Source organism: Volvox carteri (genome assembly GCF_000143455.1).
Source record: "Volvox carteri f. nagariensis unplaced genomic scaffold VOLCAscaffold_14, whole genome shotgun sequence".
Classification (NCBI taxonomy): domain Eukaryota; kingdom Viridiplantae; phylum Chlorophyta; class Chlorophyceae; order Chlamydomonadales; family Volvocaceae; genus Volvox; species Volvox carteri.
In genome coordinates, this window is record NW_003307557.1 from 146037 (window position 1) to 171527 (window position 25491).

Genomic DNA, 25491 nt, shown 5'->3' on the forward strand with positions numbered 1-25491 from the left:
CGCCCCCATCGCCGCCTCCACCACCGCTGCCGGTGCCGCCACCGCTGCCGCCTCTGCCTCCGCCCCCACCGCCGCCTCCGCCACCGCTGCCGGTGCCGCCACCACTGCCGCCTCTGCCTCCGCCACCGCTGCCGGTGTTGCCACCACTGCCGCCTCTGCCACCGCTGCCGGTGCCGCCACCACTGCCGCCTCTGCCACCGCTGCCGGTGCCGCCATCACTGCCGCCTCCGCCTCCGCCACCGCTGCCGGTGCCGCCATCACTGCCGCCTCCGCCTCCGCCTCCGCCACCGCTGCCGGTGCCGCCATCACTGCCGCCTCCGCCACCGCCACCGGTGCCTGTGCCGCCACCATTGCCGGTGCCGACACCGGTGCCACTGCTTCTTCCGCCATTGCTGCTATGGACCTCCCGTCTGACGGCAACGGTAAAACGGACGTTTGCCCGACTGAGGGCGGTGTACGCTTGGCGGCCCGCGGGTCGGTCATCAGCGGCGCGCCGGTTAGCGCCACTTTCACTTCAATTAGTTGTGTTGCTGTCAGTGGAGGCCCCTCTGGCGTACCTTCTGCCGCCAGCGGCTCAGCTAGCGGCACAACGTCGGCCGGCGGCGGCCGCTTTGCGATCAGCGCTTCCATCCGCGCTGTTGAACCGGCTCCGCAAGCCGTCTTGGCGAAATGCATGGCCGGTATCACCGCCGGTTGTAGTGACGTATCAGCCGCGGCGTCCGCCGACGGTCCAGGTACAGTCACGACGTCAGCCGGCGCCCCGCCGCTTCCCATTGACGCCGCCGCCGCCGCCGCCGCCACTTTCGACTGAAGGGGACCGGCAGGCACATGCCCTCTCTCTGCCCCACTTCCAACTGCACGGCGGAAATATTCTCCCTCTGAAGCCGCTACCTCTACCACCACGTCAGCCGCCGCCTGCTGGGGGAAGACCTGCATGGTGTTGTCCGGCCCCGCACCGCCATGAGCCTCCGGCGGCGGTTGGCGAGGACCCATGGGTCCGTTGCGCAGCTCACCGGCGGTGGGCGATCCACGGACTACCACCACCACCTCCTCCGTGACCTCATCTTCTCGTACTTGTACGGCTCCAGAAGCTATCCGGGGTGTGTCCCCGGAAGCTGCTGTCCCCTCCAAAGTAACGGCGGGTGAGTTGCCCTCATGCTCCACCTCATACTTGGCGGTACACAGCTCTCCAGGCGGCGCCAATGCCAGTGATTCTAGGTCCTCATGCAGCGATGCCGCCGCCATCCCTCCACCCACGTCACCCGACGCCGCCGCTCCTCCTCCCCCCCCCCAAGGAACAACAGCAGCATCAGCAGTAGCCTCGTTCGTCGTGTCAGCAGCAGCAGCAGTCGAGTCATCCACCGCCAGCAGGCCGTTGGGGGGACTCCGGGCAACCGAATGCACCGAGCTGTCCACCGCGGTCGTGCCATCGTCACACCCGCCAACTGCCTTCGACAGCTCAACCTCCCTGTCCTCCCTGTCCTCCCGCAAAACGGCCGAAAGCTCCTCGTGCCGCTCCGAAACAACAGCCGTCATTGCCACATCCCTTTCGTCCACCACCTGTCCCGGAACGGCGGTACCGCTCCTGGTACCTCCAGTGGTTCCGGAGCCACACGGATCGGATCGGATGCTCAGGCTCCCTCCCCGCATTACTGCAACCCCACCGACCGCCGCAGCGGTCGGGCTCCTCCTCCGCTGCGGGAACGGATCGTCGTCAGCCGGAGGAGGGAGCTCCGACTCGCCTGTTCTTTCCGCCGGAGCGCTGTCGGGGGGCCGCTGCTGCACAAGCGGTCCTTCCGAAGGGGCCATGCGCGCGGCAGATGGAAGGGCATATGTTCCGGCGGCAGCAGTAGCAGCAGCAGCAGCGGTAGCAGTAGCATTAGCAGTGGCAGCAGTAGCAGTGACCGCAGTAGCAGTGGCAGCAGTAGCAGTGGCAGCAGTAGCAGCAACACCAGCCACAGCAGCGGCAAGGGAGCCAGGAAAGCCGTTGGCAGCAGGGGCCCTGTGGACTCGGTCCGCTGCCGCTACTTCCGGAGACGCCTCAATGTCGGTGCCCCAAGGGCTATCACCGCCTACTCCCGGGCTGCCGCCGCTACAGCCGCCGCCTCTGCCGCTGGGGCTGCCGCTGGGGCTGCCTTTAAAGCTTGTGGCGGCGTCATCAGCGTCGCGCGTCTGCGACGCCCCACCAGCGCCTCCCAACCGTGGATTCCATGACGCCCAAAGGTCTCGAACTTGGTCCCGCTCAGGTTCCGGAGCCGTGCGGCTCTGCGGCAATAGCACGTCTGGCGTGGCGCCCCTCGGGCTCTGATGCTGCACGACGCTACCGGGCTGAAATTGGAAGGCGTTTTGTACTGCAGTTAACTGCTGTTGCTGCTGCTGCTCCTGCTGCCCTACAGCTGCCTGTGCGGCTGCTGATGCGGTTGCCGATAACTGTCTTTGAGGTGTAATCGGTGTGGTGGCCCCTATATCTGCAGCTGCTATACTTGGCGCCGCCGTCGCTCCCACTACCGCCGGCGCCGCATCCTCGGCTGGCGAAGACCGCAAGCGATTCGCACCCGCACCCGCCGCCGCCGCCGCCGCCGCTCCGTCCTCGTTCACATCGGCCGCCGCAGCACCCGTGCCCACTTCAACTGACGCCGACCTCCTGGAGTCTCCAGCTGCCCTCGCCGTCGGAACGGGGTCTCGGCCACCGGCTGCTAGGCCACTGCGCACAGCCCCTGCTCCCCCTGCTGCCAGCGGCGCCAGCTTCATTGCCGGCAGAACGACGCTTCCACCTGGCTCCTGCTGGCCGTCGCTGCCACCCGTGTGCTTCGCCGTCATCACCGGCGCGGCTAACCCCGCCGCCGCCGCCGCCGCCGCCCTTTTATCCCCCAGCCCCGCAGAGTCTGCCTGCGTGGCCTTCGCCGCCGCTACCTCCAGGGTCTGTTGACATGGAGGGTGGAGCACACGCAGCAGCAGCGGAGGCTGTCGGCGCTGTTGCTGGTCGCGCTGCCCATAGCTGTCCTCCTCATCCTCCACGCCGCTGCCGCTGCTGCCGCCGTACACCGCTGAGGAACCCCCAGCAGGCAGAACGAGCGCCAGGAGGCCCGCCACCGCCTGCGCTGCCACCGCCGTCGCGTCGCCGCCGCCGCCGCCGTCGCCACTGTTAATGCTATCTACCGTACGAGCACGGAGGCCGTCGCTGGCGCTGCTTACATCATCGCGGGCCTCCGAAGCTAGCCGGGTGCCGCTGCGGTTAGGCTGTTCCGCAGCAATGCCGCCGCCGCAAACTTCGACGCCGCCTCCCTCACCGTCGCTATAGTCACCAGTACTGCTGCCTGGTTCAGCTACCCGAGCTACAGCCGCCCAGACACTCTCAGGGCTGAGCCGCTCCGAAGAAACCGCATGCGGCTGTCCCTCCACGACGTGTTCCCCAACCGCAAGGAGCGGCGGCGACTGTGGCACCGGCGGCTGCGGCTGCTTCGGACCCTCCTCCCCCCACACGTGTATGGACCTCCCTCCTCCTCCTCCCCCCCCTCCTCCTCCTCCGGCCCCCACTCCATCCTGGTGCTGCTCATCAGGCCCCGGCACCACCTGCCTTCCCTGGCACTGGCTTCCTCCATGCTGTTGCTGCGGAGGTCGAGCTTGGCAGTCCCCGGCGCCCCCTTGCTGATCCAAGTGGAGGTGCCCTGGCTCCTCCTCCTCCTCCTCCTCCTCCTCCTCCTCCTCCTCCTCCTCCTCCTCCTGCTGCTGCCGCTGCTGCTGCTGCAGTACCGCTTGCTGCTCCTGTTCCCCCTCCCTCACCGCCCTGTCCAGGCCCTCCTGATCATTGCTCAGCACCCCACCTGGCGATGGGACAGTCTTTCGAGCCACCGCACCTCCCGAGGAGCCCTTCACGGCAGCAGTAGCGGCATCAGCCGCAGCAAGAGCAACAAGCACCTCCTCTTCTGCCGGGCAATGGTGAAGGCCGCCAACGCTGCCGGTCCCTGCAGCACCCTCCGCGGCATTAGCACGTCCAGTGCCTTCTTCACCGCCTCCACCGCCTCCGCCAAGCAGGGCCCCGGGTACAGGCATGCGTGTCGCCACAAAATCCACCGCCGGATGACCTTGAAGGCCTTGGGTGGGGATTTCAGCCGCGCTGCCCTCCTCTTCAGGCGCACCCGCCACATGGAAGCCTGGCCCGGACCCCACCCCTACGGATTGTTCAACAGCTTCTGGTGCCGGTGCCGGTGCCGGTGCCGGTGCCGGTGCCGGTGCCGGTGCCGGTGCCGGTGCCGGTGCCGGTGCCGGTGCCGGTGCCGGTGCCGGTGCCGGTGCCGGTGCCGGTGCCGGTGCCGGTGCTGGTGCCGGTGCCGGTGCTGTTTCTGATGTTTCTGTTGCCGCTACTTCTTGCGCCTGGGCACCCTTACTCTCGGATGCGGGCGGTCGGCTTATGGGCCGTGTGCCAGACGTCAGCAACGGTGACGGCGGCAGTAGCGGTGGCGATAGAGGCGGCAGTGCGGGGGCTGCAGCTATCCAGATCGTCGACGCGGAGGGGAAACGTGGAGCCTCTTCGCTCCGTGGAAGGGAGGAAGGTACGGCAACTTGCCGTACCAGTGACGGCTCCTGCCGCGGTTTCTGCGGTGACGACGCCACTGTAGACGGCGGCGCCGGTGCAGCCGGTGCGTGGTGGTGGTGCCCTGCTTGCACAGAATTTGGCGCCAAAGATGTGCTGGGCATCGACTGCGCTGCCGCAGCTAAGACCGGGACATTACCACCCACCGCCTCCGCATCCGCCTCCGCAGCCGCGTCCGCTACCTCCTCCGCCTCCGCAGCCGCAGCCCCCTCCGCAGCCCCCTCCGCTACCGCAGCCGCCTCCGCAACCGTCTCCGCCTCCGCAACCGCCTCCGCCTCCGCAACCGCCTCCGCCTCCGCAACCGCCTCTGCAGCCACCTCCGCAGCCACCTCCGCAGCCGCCACCGCAGCCGCCACCGCAGCCGCCTCCGCTACCGCAGCCGCCACCGCCTTCGCTACCGCAGTCGCCTCCATATTCTCCGGAGAGGAGCTGCTGGGCCGCCCTGCCGCGTCCTCCTCAGCACCATCACCGTTTTCCCCCCTGTGGAAGCTTCCATGGGGTTCCTCGGTGAGCTGTTGATCGCCAACATGGCGACGCACATTACGAAGGTCGTCCTGTGGGGGAGATTCTGGTGACGAAGGCACGGGCTGAAGTAATAGCGGCGGCAGGCCTGACACCTTTGACGATGGCGATGGCGACGCAGTCCCTGCAGCTGCAGGTGGCATTGCGCACTCGCGGTGGTGGTGGTGGTGGTGGTGCTCCGGGGTATCCTTTACGGCTACCTTGGTCAGCAGTAGTGGCACAGGCTGCTGTTGCTGCTGTTGCTGCTGTTGCTGATGCACCGTAGGCGCAGACTGTGGCTGGTGCGCCGCCCCCTGTGCAGTGACGGACATGGCAGACAGGAGGGCTCCAGTCGGCGGGACCCGCTCCCGGAGCGTCACCAATGACTCTCCAGCACACAAGGTGAGGTCCTGAGGCCGTAATGATAGCAACCCCTCCGCAGCAGCAGCAGCAGCAGCTACACCTCCGACATCCACAGTGCAGCAGGGCGCCTCCTCACCCACACACGGGCTTGCGGCCGCCATAGCCGCACCCTGAGCCTCAGACGCGGCGTTCAGCGGCGCGTCCGAATTAAGCCCCTCCTCACCCCCGCTGCGATCTCCCGCGGGGGCTGTAGCTACAGCTACAGCTGCAAGGGGCCCAGGACCCGTTGGGTTGGGTGCCCTTGCAGCTACAGCCCCCGGGGTGGCGTCCGCTACCGCCGTTCGTACCTCGGTTAGCACTATTGCCATGGGCGGTTCGGTTGTAGCCGTTGAATATTCAGTTGTAGCCGGTACAGGTCCGTTAGTAACCATGGGATGTTCGATTGTAGCCGGAGGAGGCCCAACTACCGCCATGGCTGGTACGGCATCCGCTCCCGCCGGTGCCATGGCCTCCGTTGCTACTGCCGAGGCGCAGGGCGCTACTGCTGTCGGGTCGCCTGTGACCTCAAGGGCTGGTAGAGCCGGCTGGGCTGATGCCGTTATACCCCTCGGGAGGTGACTGTCTGCTGTGATAGCGGTGGCTACACCACCACCAGCGTCTACCGCATCGGGCGTTGCTCCCCCTCCTCTGCCGCCTCCTCCTCCTCCTCCTCCTCCTCCTCCCCCTCCTCCTCCTCCTCCTCCTCCACCTCCTCCTCCTCGCCGTCCTCCATCTGTAGCTCTACGTGCAGATAGCACCGCTACGGGTATGGCTGTTTGAGTTTCCTCTGCCGCCCCCTGCGTGATGCCCTTCTCCTCCGCAACGTCCACCACCGCGCCTTCCATGCCCAAGGACTCGTCTACTGTTGCTGCTGCCGCTGCTACGGTGGCGATCGGCGGCTGATCCAGGTGAAACGTTGGCGGCTCCGCTCCACGCATGACGGGACACCCTGCCGAGCCCGTCATTGCCCCCGACGGTGGAAGTGTTGGCGGTGGCAGCTCGGCAGCGCGGCCTGCGGCGGTCCCCATACAGCGCCCACTGACAGCTACGTCTCCTTCTCCGCTGCCGCCTTCTTCATCTCCAGCTACACGCGGGACTGAGCTAACGGCGGCTGGATCGCCGCTGCCGCTACCGTCACCAGCATCACCAGCATGGCCATCATCGCCATCATCACCAGAGATCTGGAGCCCACTGGCAGCCTCATCCAGACTGCCATGCGCTGCGTCTCTGAGAGCAACACCATCGATGTGGTCGTCAATCTCACCCCGCCACATGCCCGACAGGACTGGCTGCCTATCCCCTGTGCCGAACCGCACATGCTCATCCTGCTGGACCGCCAAGTCAGCCTCACCGCTGGCGCCTCTCTGACCGGGCGCCTCAAGCTGACCGCAGCTGCCTGCCTGACGCGTTGGGTGATAAGCGGAGCGCAGACTGTGGCTGTCCCCCGTCGGCTGGTCACTGAGCTTGATCCTGTGCATGTGCTCCGGGACTGCTCCCCCCCCACCAGCTGGCCCTGCCTCAAGGAACTGGTCCGGCGGTTCAGGCGCGCAAGCACCGGCTGCTGCCTGCAGAAGGCGCCCGGCTGCCTCATCCCTAGATGGGGCTATGGCAGGCCATGCGGACGACTCTGGAAGCAAGAGCCCCTGCGGTGGCAGGATCGTAGCGGCGGTACGCGGCGGGTCTCCAGCCGTCACTATTGCTACTGCTACTGCTGCTGCTGCTGCACCAGCTGAAAGATCTTCGCTGGCATCGGCACCAGTATTGCCCGGGGCAAGCTCACAGGATAACGCCCCTGAAGGGCCCCCGGTTTCGGAGCAGCTTGGAGCGCTGGCTAAACCTGGGCTTGGAGCCGTCATGGTGCAGGTCATGTGCTGCTGTAGCGCCGGAAGGTACGACACCCTTGTCGCGGAAGCGGCTGGGGTGGCAGTCGACGCAGCCACGCAGCCGTCGACCAGCTGCGTTGTTGCGGTGGCCGTCTGACCCATGGGTCCTTCGAAAGGAGGAGCCGTGGCAAAGGACGGTGCCGGTAGCTGCGCCACCATCTGCGGCGGCGGTGAAGGTACTGCAACTGCCGTGCGTTGTGCTAGCGGTGTCGATGCCGTCAGATGCTGTGATGCATGCTGCGTCGGTGAGCCGTGTACGGGCAAAGGGAACGTTGCGCACTGCGACGGTGCCGCCGACGCCGACGCCACGGACTGCGACGGCACCAATGCTCGCGGCATTAATGGCTGCGGCGGCACAGACAATGTCGTACGCTGTGGCGGCGGCTCCACCGACAGTAACACAGCAACCCCTTCCTGTGTGGTTACGCAGTACGCAGCGTTGGGGACAGAACCGCCCGTCACCGCCGCTGCTGTCGTCGCTGTCGCCGCCGTTGTGGACGGTGACGGTGGCGGCGGTACTTGCGGCGCGCTGCTCGTCAATCGGGGTGGCGTAAGGCGCGATGTAAGGAGGCGAGCGGCGGGTGCCGCTAAGGAGGCTAGTCGAGCAGCGGCGGCGGGGAAAGGGGCCGGCGGGGCCGCCGCCGCTGCCGCTGCGGATTGCTGCCGTGGCGCCGGTGGCGGCGGCGGCGATGGCGGCGGCAGCGCTCTGCCAGTTGCCCCTGCTGCTGCTGTGCTGGTGCCTGAAAGCGGCTTTCTAGGTTGCAGAGGACTGAGGCCCAAGTTCCCCAAAGGATAGGCGGTTTTGCCCCCTGCACCTCCGCCTGTGCCATCGCTCCGTATGTATGTATGTACGAAGTGTACGGGCTGGCCTACACGTTTGGCCTGCGGAACCGCCCCCAATAACTGCGACGGCCGCCCCGCCACCGCCTCCGCCGCCGTTCCCTTCTGGCCTGCGCTGCTGGCACCGGCGGTCGTTGCAGGAGCACCCGCGGGGCCGCTGACGCCGCCAGAAGAGGCCGATGCCGTACCGGGCGGAGCGCCGCTGGCGGACTGCAATGCAATCTCTGGTTCAACCTCCAACTCTGGAGCCGTCTCTGGGATAAGAACCTGATCACGAAGCGGGTTGGCAGCGGTCGCAGCGGCTAGCACAGAACCCTCCCTTGAGTGCGCCGCTACAGCTCCCGTCGTAGCCGCTGCAGCGGACGCCGGGGACGCCGCTGTGTGAAGTCTGGCTACAGCCGGGGGTAGCGGCGACGGCACCACCGCCGGCACCACCGCCGGCACCGGTTCCGGTGACGCTGCCACCGTCGCGAGTGCTGTCGTGGCTTTTGACTGCGTGCCTGCTGCCCTGCTTAAGACCGGAGTGGGTGCCGAAGCGGGCAGCGGCAGTACCGCCGCCCTCACCAGCAGTGCCGCCGCGCCCGCCGTAGAGCAGCTCTCCAGCGGCCGGTCGGCACCAGCTGAGCCCTCGTCGCCTTGTGACGGCGCCGGCGCGGACGCCGCTCCTCGCGGCGACGCAGCGGCGATGCGGCCTGCAGGCAGCGGGCGGTCTGACGTCGCAGCGGGCTCCGCCGACACCCCGGCGGTTGACCGCGCTGCTGGTGCTGGTGGCGGTAGTGGTGCTGTTGGTGCTGTTGGTGCTGCTGATTGCAATGCGCCGACGCTTTCCAAGGACGGCCGCTGGCTCGAGCGCGGCGTCGGCGGGTGGCGCATAGGCCCCAAAGGTCGGCCAGACGTGGAGGCAGTGGCTGTGAGCCGTTCCCGTCGCCATCCTGTGGTGTCCTGTGAGGCGCTTTCTGGTTCCGGAGCCGCGTCCTTTAAAAGCCAGGTACAGAAGCACAAGAGTGTCGCATGCAGCAGAGCAGGGGGAGGCAGACAGTACGGTTTGGGGCACGGGGTAGAACAGGGGTACATTCCAGCCTCCACTGTCTCTTATCTATTCTCTTCTCACTTAACGCCTCGAGAGACACGTATCGCGCTACGAGCGTATATCTCTTTCTTCTGGTACTCAGCCGCGTCTATCGACAGCCAAGTAAGACACCCTAGCAGGGCGGTAGCATTATGGCTGCCAGCCATTGTGTTCTTCGCGCAGCAGCAGCAGCAGCAGCAGCAGTAGCAGTAGCGGTAGCAGTAGCAGCAGCTACTGTCGCAGCAGCAGCAGCAAGCGAAGGCAAGCACCTTGGGAGTTCTATGCTCAGCAAACGCACAGCTCACCGACAGCTCACACTCTCAGAGCGCTTTATGGCATTCCGTGCACGGCATGATTTGGGTTTTTCTCCCGAACCCCCAGAGCGGTACCACCCTCAATACACACACACACACACTAAGTCCCCACACCCTATCCGTACTCACACGAAATTGCTGTTGCTGCTGTTGCTGGCGGTAGTGCTCCTGACGCTGCTGCTGCTGCTGTTGTTGTCGCCTTAACTCCGTCTCCAGCCTCCGTATAAAGAGCTGGTTCACCAGGCCTGTATAGGCAAATGGGCAGAGTGAGGTCAGCTGAGCCACCTGCACTTCCAAGTACCCAAGCCTAGCTTTGGAGAAGCTAACGCTAGCTAGTAGAGGGTGAGAACTACGTAACACACGGAGGCAAGGAGGCAGAGAAACAGACTGGGCGGTCCGTCACCCTCGCCCTCGCCCTCGCCCTCGCCCTCGCCCTCGCCCTCGCCCTCGCCCTCGCCCTCACCCTCACCCTCGCCCTTGCCCTCGCCCTCGCCCTCACCCTAGCCCCCGAGCCCTCTACTCCCAAGGTCCTGACTGACTGACTTCCCGGAGCTCGTTCCCTCGCCGCCGTTGTCGTCCCCTGTCACCCATTCACCACTCACCTAGTCGCCGTTCCATTTGTCGCAGTGCCTGATCCACCAGCTGAACAGCCAACTCCCGCGGATTGGCCTCCAGAACAAAACCAACACGCTGAAGAAGCGCCGCCGCCGAGGGCCCGCCGCCGCTGCTCATGCTACTGCTGCCGCCGCCGCTGCTACCTCCGCCGTCGGCACACCCGTCGGCACCGGCAATCGATGCGGGTAAGCAGCTGAGCAGTTGTTCCCGCTGACCAGCGAACATGTGCCGTACGGCCGCTGAGATATGGGAGCTGCCGTGTGGGCCTTGTGCGCCACCATGAGGCCGTGACTGAGGCTGCAACTGCGATTGTGGGTCGAAGTCCGCTTCCGAATTCACGTTTGGTTTAGATTGTAGATTCGGATCTGGATCTGGATCTGGGTCTGGATCTGGATCCGGCAGGGTGAAGAGGTCCGCCACCATTTGGGTGGATGCGTCCCATTCCACGGGCGCACGGCTCAAGAGGTCTAGGCAAGCCTGTGTTAGACGTCGGGAATGTACGGGAGTGTACGGAATTAGAGGTTTGTGAGGGTGGACAGTACGGCAGTAGCACATCGCTTTGCGGTATGAGCGATTATTTCTCCCTTGCCACGTTTTTGCCGCGGCAGTGACATAGCGCCGCAGCGCCATAGCGGAACAAAATCGCCATTCGCACTTGAGATGCGGAAACTTCGCTCTGGTATAATGAAAAGGGTTTCGTGAAGCATCTGGAGCAGCTGAGCGAAACTTTCGCCCCACAGAAAGCAAGTTTAGCGTCATGCTGTAACCTGGGAATGGAAGAGCCACTCTATTGCGCAAAGATGCACCTGAGTCCGCACGGCGATATGGGCGGTCGCGTTGTCATCGTCCAGCTCCAGACATAGCTCCAGCATCGCCGCGAACGCGACGTCGAGCGTATCGTTCTGCCGGAAAAATGCAAGTTGCAGGGCTTCGGTGTTGCGAAGCCAAACAGCGCCAAATCAGTGCTATGCCCTCAAGTTTAGATTTACAATCATAACTTTTGGCTGTTCGTGCAAAACAGTAATGCCACACGGACTATAACCCACTTACTTCAAGCCTGCGGCGCAGCCAAGCTGTACACGCTTTGAGCTGCAGGTGCTCCGGAAGCTCCAGTCCCAGAAGCTCCACAGCTTCAAGCGTGCCTGTCCACGCCATGCAGCGAAGGGAAGAGTTGCGACAAAACTGAGATGCGGGATTCGGCTTCAGCGGTTAACCTCGTAGTATCCCGTTCGACGCACCTCCGACATGTTGACTTGGCGCCTTTTGAAGCTCTTTTGCAACACCAAGGACGAGCCGCGCTTTATGGGTTGCGTTGGCTATGCTCATACTCAAAGGGGAATCCCCCGCTGAAGCAAAATGTTTGTCGCCGTTAAGGGTTATCCACAGTCAGCTAGCTCGTTGCTTTGTTACAAACGGTGACCAGGGGGAGGGTTATGCAATTGGGACAGCATCGGACCCCATCGGAACTGTGTTGCAGCTAGATCGATGGCTCCCGCTAAACCTCCCGATTTTCCAGTACGGCGTCATGACAAAATCTTTCGAAGCGACCGCTCACCATGGGCTGCGCTGATGGCCTACGTATCCTGCATATGTTTGGTATATTCGGCTAGGATGCAAGCGTTTAAATGTTCTGGGGGTAACTTGCGACACTATTCCTAACGTGCGTCCCTGCCAAAGCGATTCGCGTGAAGTCAGTATCTCTCATCAACAACGCATCCTTGTTATTTAGCTGTCTCATATATATTTAACTGTATATTATAACATGGGGAGCCAGGCCGAAGAGGTGGACTGGGACAGGTGAGTCAAGAACCCGAACAGCAGAATTGAACCGGCCAATCGCAGGAAATTACCGCTGCATTTATGTAGCCACAAGCATGAATGACTCACTCGATCGTGTCCTGACGCCGTCGGCGCGTCGTGCCCTAACTCGTTGATTTAGGCTGGACAAGAACAAGTTCTTCCTTTATGGAGCGGGCATGTTTTCTGTAAGTTTGTTTTCCCGGGAGAAATCCCGTTCATGTCTTCATCTGACGTTTCGAGTTTCCGCTGATGATGACACGATAATTTTTTTCGCGCAGGGGGTAACCCTGACTTTGTACCCGTTATCAGTGATCAAAACAAAGCAAATGACCTTGCCGGGTATCAGCGGTGGCTTCCAGGTGCGGTTGGACTCCCCCCACGTCTCAGGCAGGGTTGCTGGTGTCCTGTCCGAAGGCCTGGAGCCGTATCCCCTATTGCACCTCCTTCCCCTCACAGGGTGTCAAGCAGACCGCTTCCACAATCATGCGGATTGAAGGTATTCCAGGTTTCTACCGTGGCTTCGGCACTGTTATGTTTGGGACAATTCCAGCCCGTTCGGTAGGTGTCCTTATGTTGTAGCACCGGTACCGGCAGGTGCAAGTCCGTGCCAAAACTTGGCATCTCTGTGCATTGGTCAGGCTTTCGCATCCTTGGCATATGCGAGGCTTAGAAACGTTGCTTCCATGTGCGTACCCATGACCACGCACACGAGTACACAGAACCCTGGGGTCTAGCATCTGCCCAGCTGAGCCAAAAGCTCATAGCAGCTTCCAACACTTTCCAGGTAGCGCAGCTCCACCTCCACCTGCAAACACGGAATAGGCAAGTGGCATCCGTGGCCCGAGAGCTCCTGCGCTGTTTCCCATACACGACCAAAATCACGGCACGCGCTCACACAAGCATCCCACAGCAGACCCTTCACCCTCTAGCCTCGACCCTACACACTTTCAGGACCTATAGCGTCATGCCAAGCTCCGCTGTGCACAGCAGTACATGGCCAAAGTGGTTTGTCTCTTCTCCATTACGACCCCCCCACCACCACCATTCAATTTGGCCTGCTCCACAAGTCGCAACCGCATGGGCCCCCTTTGTGCTACGGATGCAGGTGTACCTGACCACCCTGGAGTGGACCAAAAGCGAGGTGGCCAAGGTGGTGGGGGATTTGGGGCTCACAGGACCGGTGGCTGCGGGTGTGGCCAACTTTGCCGGCGGTGCCGTGGCGTCCCTTGCCACCCAATCCGTAACGGTGCCCATAGACGTCATCTCACAAAAGCAAATGGTGCATGGGGACGAAACAGTGGTGGCCAGGCACCAGCACAGCCGGGGCGGAGCGGTGTCTGTAACAGCTTCGAGGCCAGGACCATCAGCAGCGTCGTCAGCAGCGTCCACTTCAGCAGCAGGAGGGTCGGCGGGGGGCCAGGCACCGGGGCCTGGGATGGCTGCTGCTGCTGCCGGACCTGGAGGACATGGTCTTGGGTCAGTTGGAGTTAGGGGGCCGGCGGCGGCACCAGGAGCAGCTCCGTCATTTCCTCCCGTAAGCGCAACAAATGGAGCGAGCGGGGGAGCGCTGCCAGCAGCAGCAACAAAAGCACCAGGTGCAGGATTATTATTATCATCATCATCCTCATCATCATCAGCAGCAGCAGCTCCCTCTAGTCCCGCAGCGTCCGTCGCCTCGGCAACTGTACCCCCCTCCTCCTCTTCCTCCTCACCCTTATCATCGTCATCATCACCACCATCGTCGTCGTCAGCAGCAGCAGCAGCACCCTCAGAAGCTCTATCTCGGACTATGCCGGGGGCTTCCACTTCCGGAAGGACGCCACACACACAGGTGGCTAGTGCTGTGCGCCGCATCGGTGCGCTGCAGATGGTGCGGTTAATTCTCAAGGAGGAAGGTATTGGGGGATTATACCGGGGTTTCGGAGCCTCGGTCGCCACCTTTGTACCTTCCAGCGCAGTCTGGTGGGGTGCGTACGGCACGTACCAAAAGCTCATCTGGGCCTTGCGGTATCACAGTCCCGGGGAAGCTGGTGGCGGCGTTGCTGCGGCTGCAGCTGTAGCTGTACCCGGGGATGGGGCTGCTGCTACTGCTGTTCCCGGCGGGCAGCCGCCAGTGGGGCATTCGACCGGTGAGGTAGTGGCAGTGCAGACGTTGTCCTCTGTGTTGGCTGGCTTCACAAGCGGACTGCTGACGACACCGGTGGATCTAGTCAAGGTGAGGGCGAGGATGTAGACGAGGGTCAGAGCCAGTACCCCGGGCCATGGGGATATATGCAGCGGGCTGCGGGGAATTCATAAGACAGCAGATGTGTCCTCGGGCAGTACCAGGATGCTGGCGGGGGACACGGCGTCCTGCATGCATGCCGGCGGGTGCGCCGGCCCCCTGATTTGGAGGAAAGCAGTCAACAGAAAAGATAGACAGTCGAAAGCGCTCGGAAAACAGGCAAGAACGAGCTTAGATTAGAGCGCGGAAGTGTCGCGGATTGGACGGAAAAGCCGGTGGTGGTGATGGGGCGATGGTGGGGCGGTTCAAGCCATGGAATGCGTGGGTGTAGAGGAGTAGATAGATCCTATTCGGCGCGGAACTTTGGCATCCTGCTCCACCACTTTCTCCTCCGCCTCCGCCTCCGCCACAGCCAGCGCTACACCCAGCCATGTGCCCCCAGTTGTACGGAGCCCTTGCGGTAGGGTCTTTGTTCTTTTGCCTGTGTTGCGCGGGTGTCCTCATGCCCACCCCAACGCCTGCACTCTTTCCATGAGCACGTTGCACATTGCACCTGCTTATGCACTGCCCGCTGTCGGCCTCCATGCGGGCACCAACACCGGAATCAACACCGGAACCAACACCACCAATACCTGCAGACTCGCATCCAAGTGTCGTACAAGCACGACGGCGCGACACCCACCTTTGGCGAGGTGGCCAGGCAGATCATGCGAGAGGATGGTGTGGGCGGCTTCCTGCGCGGCGCGGTGCCGCGGATGCTCAATGCTTCGTTGTGGGGCACCTGCATGGTCACCGTTTACGAGTACTTGAAGCGCACGTGTGCCAAGGCGGATGAAACTTAGCAGTGAGAGAGAGCTCGGGCGACGAATCGAAAGCTCCTGTGCTGCAGGCGCTAGGCGAGTGCATGTGATGTGTGTTGGAGGGTTTGGGCCAGGGGCTACGCATGCGCGGGGACGGGGTGGTGCCTAAATGTGCAGAGCGTCTTGGACAAGACGCGGCTAAGTGCAGCGCAGTGATGCAGCTGGACCAGGAGTGGGTCTGCAGGCGCAGAAGCCGCCCGCGGGGTGGGGAGCAGAAGAGGAGAGGATGGGAGTCATACAGAGTGGTGAGATGTAGAGATTGGCCGGTAAGGTAATGTCATTGGCGTTCTGCAGTTCTTGTACTGCAGGATTCATGCACCGAGAGTTGGCCGGGTAACAGGTGGGCATGTGCTCAAAAACACAGGGCTGATGATGATTGAGGGAGGTCACAGAGGGAACCCGAACAGGTCACTACCGATTGTAGTGGTTGTGGTAGTACTAGTAGTACTATTAGTAATTCTGTCCGCACAATCCAACCGCTGCATGATTGGCCACTAGATGCCCTAACAGGTACCAAGGCCTTGAGCAACGTACAGCTAAATGGTATCTAAATGTTGCTCCGTTCGCTGTTGAGCGTTGTTTTCAGAGTAATGCTTGATTTAAAGCTTTTAAGCAGCACTGCTGAGGTTGACGCGAATAAGAACTTTGACCAAACAGTGAGGCCAGGGGGCTGCGGCAAGGGACATGCACAGGTTTATGTGCGCCTCTCGTACCGTACTGTCGTACAGTTCGCGGTAGGGCAGATCTGTTACAGATGTACAAATAAATCGGGGATGATGGATGGGGATTCGTTTTGTGACTCTCTAACCCTCAACCCCGCCAACACCAGAAGTTGAAGGATGCTTTATTCCTCAGCACATGGCAAGAGGGGAACCCGCCTACCAGGATAAAGTTGTTTTTTCCCAATCAGGGGCTGAAGGAGTGCCGCGGAAAAACAGGAGAAAGGATGAGATCCAGGGACGCCACGGGACTACGAAAGCTCAGCACTGCAGCTTTGTGGATGGGAGGCGGAGCATCCTGATGCGGGTTGGTCAGCGAGTTTAACCTAAAGGCTGGTCATTGCAGTACAGATGGAGACGTGGATAAGCTTCGCTAGCAGCCGAGAGTGAGAGAAGCGGTTGAAAGGGAATGCCTTAGTGCCTGTAAGTTTTATAACTCACAAATGGAACGTCACCTCCGGTGCTGTGTCAGCCGTAAGTTCCCTAGGCAGTATTTCGGCCAAGTGTACGGCGCACAGCAACTTTTTTCTTGAACTGTGACTACCAACGTAGTCATTTAAACAATTAACAACTTAAATATGATGGACCCGCCAGAAAGTGAGTCACACTTAAGCTGCAAGAGCGACAGCACCAGGTCATCCCAACCCAAATCATTCATAAAGGTGATGAAGAATGTTAGGGGGCCAATGCAGCAGACCATCATGAATAGGTCCAACTTGCACTGCTGCCAGTAAGCAGCCATACCACAGATGCCCCTTAGGAACACCCATGAAGTGCTGCTCAGCTGCACCATGGCACCATCACGGTATCCATCAATGGCCACCAACATTACCACCAGCTTGCTGGCGGCCAGCACCCCCACAGCTTCACCCAGAGTGCCCTCTGCCCACACTCCTGGCCCCCCACAGCCTCACTCACATTGTCCCAAAAACCTTCCTCAGCCAGCTGCAACACCCATGCCGCTTGTCGGTGCTGCACCACTGCTGGGTTCACCTGTTGTAGCGCGATAGCTACACAGTAATGATGAGCTTATTAAGAAATATGCGAATCTAATTATGATTATGAAATCTTCTGAAACTGATACGGCTGTCAAGGAACCGTTTGTAAGAATTCACTGGAACTGAACATCAAGGATCTGTACGACAGCCTTACCGAAATCCATAAACTTACTGAAATCGTCTTTGCTCACAGAACGACGTGTTATTGTTTAGAATTCATATTCTACACACGTTCGGAGCGCGGTTTTATACCGTGGTCGGGGCAGTGCCGGCCTGAGACATACTTCACGTGTCTCTAGCACTGCACCACACTACAACATTTTTTGGTGTCTCAATAGCGCATTGCCATTATTAAATTATAATCTGAGTAGCTTGCCTCGTTTAGGGTGCCAGCCGCCTCCCTTTCCTACGGGCGACTGGCCATTGGCTTCCGTCGTGGATGTTCTCAAGTCAACCTCGCAACACCAACGAAGCCCTGGTACAAGCTCTAGTTGCTGGACTGCGTCTTTCTGTCCAAGGTTGGCGGCCGTGAACACGACTTTCTGTCATGCCCACTATGGATGCGCCAACGCTCACCGATTCAACGAATGTAGATGAAGTCGCTGTACCTCTACCGAACCCACCGAATCCGCTGAACCCACCGAATCAACTGAACTCGACAATTCTCCCGCGTACCGAACCGGCTGCGGATGCTGGCGGCTCCGCCGGCCCCTCCCGCGCCGAACATGATCTCCTTGCACTGAAACTTCAGCTCGTTCAAGCCGAGATCGAGCTAACGCGGTTAAAGAACGCTGGTGCTGGCCCATTGACTGCACCTGCTCCGGTGTCGAGCAAGAACGGAAGTTTGGAGACGTTTGCCAAAGATTTCCAAGAATGGGTGGCTAAATACGCTCTGAACAACGATGACGCCTTGTGGCAACTGCGCCACTCCTTGCGCGAGTACCCGCCTGGCGCTGTTGAATGGCTTTCTAAGTACCGCACTGAATTTCAGAACGCCAACAAACCGATTCGCCTACCAGAGGTGCTAACGGCGTTCCTAGATTATTTCGAACCGAATGTACGTAGTAAGAAATTTGATGCGCTCGAATCTTTACTGAAGGGGGAGGTCCGGATGGATGCTTCCAAGGGTGTGGCTGAATACGCTGTTCGTTTTCGTGAGGCAGCTCGTCGTGCAAAGTTTACCGCTCAAGAACCGCTTACGAAATTGTTTTACCTGGGGCTGATTCCTGAACTTCGCCCCTTTTGCCGTGTTGATTTTCATGGTGCCGATTTTACTGAACTGGATGCAATTGTGCAATTCACTCTCACTGAAGAACGAAAATTGCAGGCCCGCAGGCAGGGTCAGTCTCGTGCGGCTCTCCACTATGCTGCTGCCGCTTCCACGAAAACTAAGCACCGCTTTCACGGTTCCCGACAGGACTGTCCGAAGTCTACTGGAAAACGAACTACCGAACCACAACTGTGGCGCGATGTGGTTGTGAAACGCGTCAGAGCGGAGCGCCCTATGACTACCGAAACTAACTAATGAATACCAGTGTGTCCTGTTGCGTCTGCTGGGCCTACGCCTACATTTCCTGGAACCCCTGTGTCTACACCTTCATGAACTTCATCATCGTCAGATGCCAAGGTGTCAGTGACACAGGCTGCTTTGAATTGACCCAACGAGCCTTCCTGGACTCCGAACCCTCTCTGGCCTGGAACCTTCCTATCGAATTTAGAGAAGTATCAGTGGATGCAGCAGGGGAAATGCTACCGCTGTGGTGTTCAGAACAATCACATTAGTGCTCATTGTCCTCATGCCGGCCAGAGAATCGATAGGATGTTGCCCAGTTGTATTCGTGTGGCATGCGTACTGGGGTGCCGAGTCTGTATGATTTTCGAATTGTCGATTACGAGTTGTTGCGATAACTAGAGGGACAACTAGAGGGTCGATTTGGGTGAAGGTTCTCTTTGGATGCTGCTGCGAACGACGATGGGAGCAATGCCGTTTGTAAGACGTTTGCTTCCCCGACTCGATCTTTTCTCAATTCCGATTGTTCTGGCCACACTATCTGGATGAATCCTCCAACGAAACTGTTATCCGTTTTCCTCTGTCATTATCAACGTTGTAAGAGTCATGATCCTAGCATATCGTCTTGTATTCTGATTCCAACTGAACAGAAACGAATCCGTTCCTATCTGAAAGACATGACACGACTTATGATTTACCGTCTGAAACTCAGTTGTACCGTACATATCGGGTTGGTTGTCCAGATCCTCCGCCTGAAACAGCAGTTATGAAATTTGGTGGGATCCACCTAAAGGAAAACCGATTGAACCGAAATGTTCTATAACCGAAACCGATAATCAATTGCAGTTATTTGCTGGACGCCTTGGTGCACTGCCTCGTTTCTCAGTTGATGGCTACCAAACTTGGCTTGCGGATCTTGCCTACACCGCTTGCTCTGGTGCGCCTAGCAAACCAGTCAATCTTACCTATTCTCGGTGAGTGTCAAACTCGTTTGCGCCTTGGTCGTTTTGGTACCGATATCAAAGTAAAACCGGCTTTGACCGTATCTGCGGATGTGATTCTTGGCATGAACTTCCTAACCCGTTATGACGTGCAAATAAGGCCTGAGCGTAGCGAACTGATGTACATTGTGAGCGATGTACATTGCGAGCATTGCACGCCCCGTTACCTTCCTGTTCCCGAATTTCTGTTGTTGGAAAGAGCGCCAGCTCGCACATCTGTGGTATCCGTGGAGCGCGCGTTTAGAGACCTTTTCGAGTCGCCCGGCTCATGTGGGTTGCTGGTTGCCGTTAAACCGTTAAACGAATCAACCGCACATCCTCCGACCAGCCCCATTCCTCAGGTCTATTCCCTCGAACTTCCACCTGAACTCGAAACGAACCGAACCTTAGCAACAATCTTGCATGATTATGCGGATGTGTTCGCTCCTATCTCCGGGCTACCTCCTGACCGTGGGGTACATCATACTATTCCGTTAGACTCTGGTGCACAACCGATTTACCATCCTCAGTACCGTTTGACACCGTTGGAAAAGGAAGAAGTTGAAAAACAGGTCAAGGACTTGCTGGCTAAAGGGTTCATTCGACCCTCACATCTCCTTTCGGTGCGCCTATTCTCTTTGTGACCAAGAAGACAGGTGAACTCCGAGCCCTGAATCGATTAATGATTAAAAACCGATATCCGTTACCCCGAATTGATGATACGTTAGACCGGTTGGCAGACTTGGCTTCTGGTTATCATCAACTCGGAATTCACCCGGATGATGTCCCGAAATCCACTTTTAATACACCTTTGGGACATTTCGAGTGGCTGGTGTTGCCTTTTGGGCTCTCCAACGCTCCTGCTAGACGTTACAAGCAACCATGAACCGGATTTTCGCTCCGTATATGCACCGATTTGTAACCGTATATCTGGATGATATCCTGATCTTTTCAAAAACTCCGGAAGAACACGCTGAACATCTGCGTTTGGTTCTTGAAACGCTCCGAAAACACCAACTGCACGCGAAACTTTCGAAAGGTGAATTCTGGAAAACCGAAGTCAAGTACCTTGGTCACATCGTGGGCTCTGATGGTATCCGAGTGGATCCGAACAAGGTGGACACGATCCGAAACTGGCCACTACCTAAGGACCTAAGTGAGCTGCGCGCCTTTGTTGGCCTTGCGAACTATTTCCGACGATTTATCCGCAATTTTGCCTCTTTTGCAAACCGCGCCTCCCGGATGAGTGGCCACCTCAGGCGCTGGCCGCATTTCAATCCATTAAAGAATGCCTGTCAACCGATGTCTTACTGAATTACCCGGATTCCTCGAAACCGTTTGAGGTTGTTTCCGACGCATCGCTCAACGGAACCGGTGCCGTGCTGTTGCAAGACGGTCGCCCGATTGCTTTCACGAGTAAGAAATTTTCCGCTGCCGAACGCAACTACTCTACCGGTGAAAAAGAATTGTTGAGCGTTGTGAATGTTTTACGCGAGTGGCGATGTTATTTACAAAGAATCTGTTTTTACCGGCTTTGCTGGTGCGAAACAAAACACGAGTACCGCTTTTCACCCTGAAACCGATGGACAAACCGAATGAATCAACCGAATTCTCGGTGATATGTTACGACAATACGTTATGAATGATACTGAACAATGGGATCGTTATCTCGATGCCGCTGTTTCGCAATTAACAATCTGCGAAACCGAACCACGGGTCAGTCACCCTTCTTCCTTAACTACGGTTTCCATCCGCGAACACCTTTACAGTTGGAACTTGCTGATACCGTTCCTGCTGCCAAGGTTTACATGGATACGTTCCATGAATGACTGAATCTTGCGAAACGATTTTATCAGCCTGCGCAAGACCAAGCTGTTCAACAGGAGAGTGAGAAACGATGTACCGTGACCCTACATGTTGGTCAACAGGTATTACTGAGTACGAAAAAACTGTCTACACAGAACGGTACACGAAAACTGATGCCACGCTGGATAGGACCTTTTCTGATTACCGAAATGATTAATCCCGTTACTTTCCGTTTGGGTTGGCCTCCTGAATATCGATTCCACGATGTGTTTCATGTGTCCTTACTCCGACTTTACTGTGCTGACGTCCCTGATGGCCCTGTTCAGCCTCAGAAAGCTTTGGAATTTGACCCTGTCACTTCCAAGCCTGTTTGGACGATTGAACGAATCCTGAAGCATGAAACCCGTAAACTGAGGAAACGAACCTTATACCGATTTCTGGTGAAATGGAAAGGACATACTGATGAACACAATACGTGGCTTGATGCTACCGATATTTCTGATCGAATTTTGATTACTGAGTACTGGAATGCTCACCCCGAACACAGCGAGGACGCTGGTTCCTGGAGGGAGGAGGCAGCTGTTGTAGCGTGATAGCTACAAAGTAATGATGAGCTTATTAAGAAATATGCGAATCTAGTTATGATTATGAAATCTTCTGAAACTGATACTGCTGTCAAGGAACCGTTTGTAAGAATTCACCGGAACTGAACATCAAGAATCTGTACGACAGCCTTACCGAAATCCATAAACTTACTGAAATCGTCTTTGCCCACAGAACGACGTGTTGTTATTGTTTAGAATTCATATTCTACACACGTTCGGAGCGCGGTTTTATACCGTGGTCGGGGCAGTGCCGGCCTGAGACATACTTCACGTGTCTCTAGCACTGCACCACACTACAACATCACCACCCACACTTGCCTCACCATTATGCTGACACCATGGGGGACGGAGATCACCGATCACAGCTAAGTGATCATGATGAGGGACAGCACCCAGCTCAGGTACTCAGGCATGTGGAACCAGTGATTGGCATTCATCACACGAGAATGGAAGTACATCGCCAAGGTCAAGTGTGCCGGGCAGTCATTGTTTAAGTGTCAGTGGCCATACAGGAACATCTGAATGAAGGCCAGCACCTCCATGTGAGGTGTCGTGAAGATGGTGGCGGGTTGGTCATGGTTCCATGGTAGCTGGAAGGCAGGCATCTCTGCTGGTCTGGGCTGGGGAACCCTGTATCCCCATCCAGGTGTCCTGCTGGCCATGAGGCATCACTGGATTTATGTTGAGCATCATGATCTCTATCATGTCCACCACCTCCTGGCCGATCGGGGTGATGATCAGGGCTGCCATCACCACTTCCCCTGCTGCTGCTGCTGCTGCTGCTGCTTGTGGTGCGGCTGGCCACACCACCATGCATGCTGTCACTGCTGGTGCTGAAGCCAGCTGTACTTGCATCACTTGTGCCATAACTGTTGCACTGTTTGTCGCTGCTGGAGAGGGTTACAAACAGTGATTTGAGGCAGTAGCATGGGAGGTAGCAGCCCTCATCATTCTCAGCTTCATTGCTGGAGGTGTCAGGTGAAGGCTGCCCAAGGCTGGGTGGGCAGGCACCACCGGGCATGGTGTCAGTGGAGGGCACTGCTGAGCTGGCAACCCCCACTGGTTCTGGTGGTCCAGCCAGCAGTGCTGTGTCTGCCACGGCCCCCCCCTTCATCACCATCATCATAATCATCATTTATGTTGACCTCTCGGAAGGCCACCCATGCTACATGGTTGGTGCTGCTGACCTCCTTTTCCAGCTCCTCATCAGGGAGTGCTGCCTGCATGCATATGAATAGGGCAGGTGTCAGGCGGCTGACAGAGGTTAAGGCCTGACATCTCCTCCTAGAGCGTCTGGGTTCTAATCTGCCTGGGTGTTTGAGGGGTGTTGAATAGGGAGGTGGCCCCCCATCTTGTGGACCATGAAGGATGTGATTACATCAACTTGCTAGCTGACCAAGAGATAATTTGAGGCGCCGTTGATATGCTAGATTTAGTTGGATGCTGGTGGTGAGTTGCTGAACCCAATGAAGACATTCTGAAGTCGGATGGGGTGAATGGATTAGGGTGCCCCTCTCGCAGGGGAGACCAGGGAACTGCCCCAGGAAAGGGGGCTGATGGTGAAGCTATACCACCCTGTAACAACATACATATGAATGGTCTCTTGTTGGTCTCACACCAAACATTATTACATGTCAATCTAGAGTAATAGCCATCTGGCCATCTGGTTGTGCACTGAATCATAGTGACATCAACATCAACCTTCACCACCAGGTGTCAGCACCACATCCTGACACTTCCACGTGCCAGGGCTGAGCTGCCACCCCTCAGATTCCATAGCCTATCATGTCAGTTATATCTACATCCCATTAGGACAACGGAACACTATATTGTGTGTGCATGATGCCTTCTCGTGTGCTTGGGCGGGATCCTGTCCTTTGGTGCCATCCAGCACCAGCACAATTCACCAGCTGTCACTCACAAGGATGATGACTTCAATGCTGTGAGGGTCATGGATTGGGCAGTCGGTGTTGGGTGGGTATGTGGATGAAGGCTGCATGTGTGGCCAGTTACTCATGCCACTGCTCTGTGCCCCCCACTTCACAGCCTTACCATATGCGAGAGCATACACATTGCACAGTATGTGTGATGTCCTTCTGATGGGCCAGTTGCAGCCGCGTGTTAGCAGCCCATAGAGCCAGGGCCGCTGTGCTGCTGGTGGTGCGCTTCTGGCTCCTATAGCTATCGTTGGAGCCCTGTCCATGGCTGCCACCATCAGCCATGCTCCTGTTGGCACACGACTGCATTGCAGGTTTGCATCCACCATAACACTTCTAAGCACTGCTTGCTTTGCAATTGACGACCCACGGGCCACCTCAACCAGGCGCCGTGAATTCCGACACCGCCGACAAGCAATGTCAGGATGCTCACCAGTATCTCCATGGTCGCCTCCATCACTCGCTCTGGCATGAGGGACCTCTCATCTATCACCAGCACTTCGAGCATATGGGAATCCTGGTCGTCTGCTTCCACCTCCGGAGAACGGGTCATGGCTATCGTTGCAGCAAAAATTTGTTTCATCCATTCCCCCGAATTTCTGATTCCGCCCCTATTCCGATTCTGATGCTTGCCTACTAGCACCGTTGCCCCCATTCCCGCAGCAGCAGCAGCTCGCGGCCGACCCCCACCCCTACCCTTGCCACCCCTACCCCCACGTCCACGGTTCACCAGTACCGGAGCTGGGTTCCGCCCAGCGGCATCAGCAGCAGCTCGAGGCCTGACCTCCAGTGCCGGAAGGGCCCCGTCGTCACTGTTGCTGATGGGCTTGGGATCCTGCACAGCGGTGGGATCCTGCAGGGACATGCGAGTTTGGGTTTCAGAACGGAGTTTAGCTAGATGATGGGGCTCGACACCAAGCGTGTGCTGCACAAGTTTGCCATATTTTTACGAGCGGTTGCCATTGTAATCGGTGGCACGCTCTCCCGAAAATCAGTAGAAAGGCCGCGGATGACCCAGGAAATCCCATCGAAAAGCCCGTGCTGTGGAGCCATGACTCGTGACTAGGGAGCCCTTGATGTGGGGTCTGGTAGGAAAGGCCGTGATGCAGTGTTTGTGTGGGCGACTGTGCCTGGGTACGTACCCATCGTACGACATGGGCCCCCCCGGTCCGCCCCATGGGGGCTTCAGTGGGTTCAAGTCCCGCATTGATCGAGGTATGTGGTTATGTATAGCCATGCCATCCTGCTTGGGTCGAGAATCTTTTCTTGTCGTGCTGATGTGGACAAAGATTTTGACGGTAGGAAACTTCATACAATTTTCTTGCGTAATTGTCTTTACATAACATGTCTTCTCACAAACTCGTCATCTCCTCAATATGTCTGCCGGTCCCTTTTTTTCCCTGTCCACTCACTTTTTCCCTGTCATTGCTCAGCCAGTACTGGGTGAGGCGTGCTGCCTGCAGACTGGCTCTGTGCTGTACGTGCTGAACGGCAATCTCAATAAAAGACGGGTGGGTGGTCTGGGTTGGGAAATGGGTGGCGAGGTCGGCAGGTGCATGGGAGGGTTTGGATCGTGCATGTACCATGTCTTGCGTGGCTAAAAACATCGTGCACTTGTGATTGGCGGGCGGCTGGCAGTAGTGTGTGCGGAATAGCTTCATGCGTCATGCCCATGAGCACTTTTTTCGCTGGTTGCCAAGTCAAGGCGTCGAGGCTTGATTGTCAAGACTGCTGTCGTTCGGCGTTTGAAGACCGATTATGTTTGATTCCTTCGTATGGTGTCAAGTGTGGGGTCCCGGGGTGAAGGTGTGCGCTATCTGAAGTGGATGGGGTC

At 58.4% G+C, this 25491-nt stretch overlaps 3 protein-coding genes across 3 annotated transcripts in view; 1 reads left to right on the forward strand and 2 right to left on the reverse strand.

Annotated features, from left to right (window-relative positions):
- Nucleotides 1–11465, reverse strand: part of VOLCADRAFT_89726 (uncharacterized protein) — a gene marked incomplete at both ends in the record, with an annotated part of 28431 nt that extends 16966 nt beyond the window's left edge. Inside the window, 11 exons of the mRNA XM_002949420.1 lie at nucleotides 558–1695; nucleotides 2029–3396; nucleotides 3784–3870; nucleotides 4741–5246; nucleotides 5317–5409; nucleotides 5595–5723; nucleotides 6243–9195; nucleotides 9733–9848; nucleotides 10206–10695; nucleotides 11025–11120; nucleotides 11457–11465. Of these exons, the coding sequence (XP_002949466.1) occupies nucleotides 558–1695; nucleotides 2029–3396; nucleotides 3784–3870; nucleotides 4741–5246; nucleotides 5317–5409; nucleotides 5595–5723; nucleotides 6243–9195; nucleotides 9733–9848; nucleotides 10206–10695; nucleotides 11025–11120; nucleotides 11457–11465 (6985 nt within the window). The remainder of the gene's footprint in view (nucleotides 1–557; nucleotides 1696–2028; nucleotides 3397–3783; nucleotides 3871–4740; nucleotides 5247–5316; nucleotides 5410–5594; nucleotides 5724–6242; nucleotides 9196–9732; nucleotides 9849–10205; nucleotides 10696–11024; nucleotides 11121–11456) is intronic.
- A 515-nt stretch (nucleotides 11466–11980) lies between these two features.
- mitc6 (mitochondrial substrate carrier) lies at nucleotides 11981–15084 on the forward strand (the record flags this gene model as incomplete). The annotated part of the gene is made up of 8 exons (XM_002949306.1): nucleotides 11981–12015; nucleotides 12158–12203; nucleotides 12297–12377; nucleotides 12475–12576; nucleotides 13124–13297; nucleotides 13886–14233; nucleotides 14655–14702; nucleotides 14881–15084. The coding sequence occupies 8 exons, from the start codon at nucleotides 11981–11983 to the stop codon at nucleotides 15082–15084; spliced, it is 1038 nt and encodes a 345-aa protein (XP_002949352.1).
- Nucleotides 15085–22694: 7610 nt separating this feature from the next.
- On the reverse strand, nucleotides 22695–25243 carry VOLCADRAFT_89728 (uncharacterized protein; the record flags this gene model as incomplete). The annotated part of the gene is made up of 8 exons (XM_002949421.1): nucleotides 22695–22715; nucleotides 22908–22940; nucleotides 23642–23660; nucleotides 23773–23960; nucleotides 24091–24192; nucleotides 24442–24510; nucleotides 25070–25177; nucleotides 25241–25243. 8 exons carry the CDS (start codon nucleotides 25241–25243, stop codon nucleotides 22695–22697), a joined length of 543 nt encoding a protein of 180 aa, XP_002949467.1.
- Nucleotides 25244–25491: the final 248 nt, after the last annotated feature.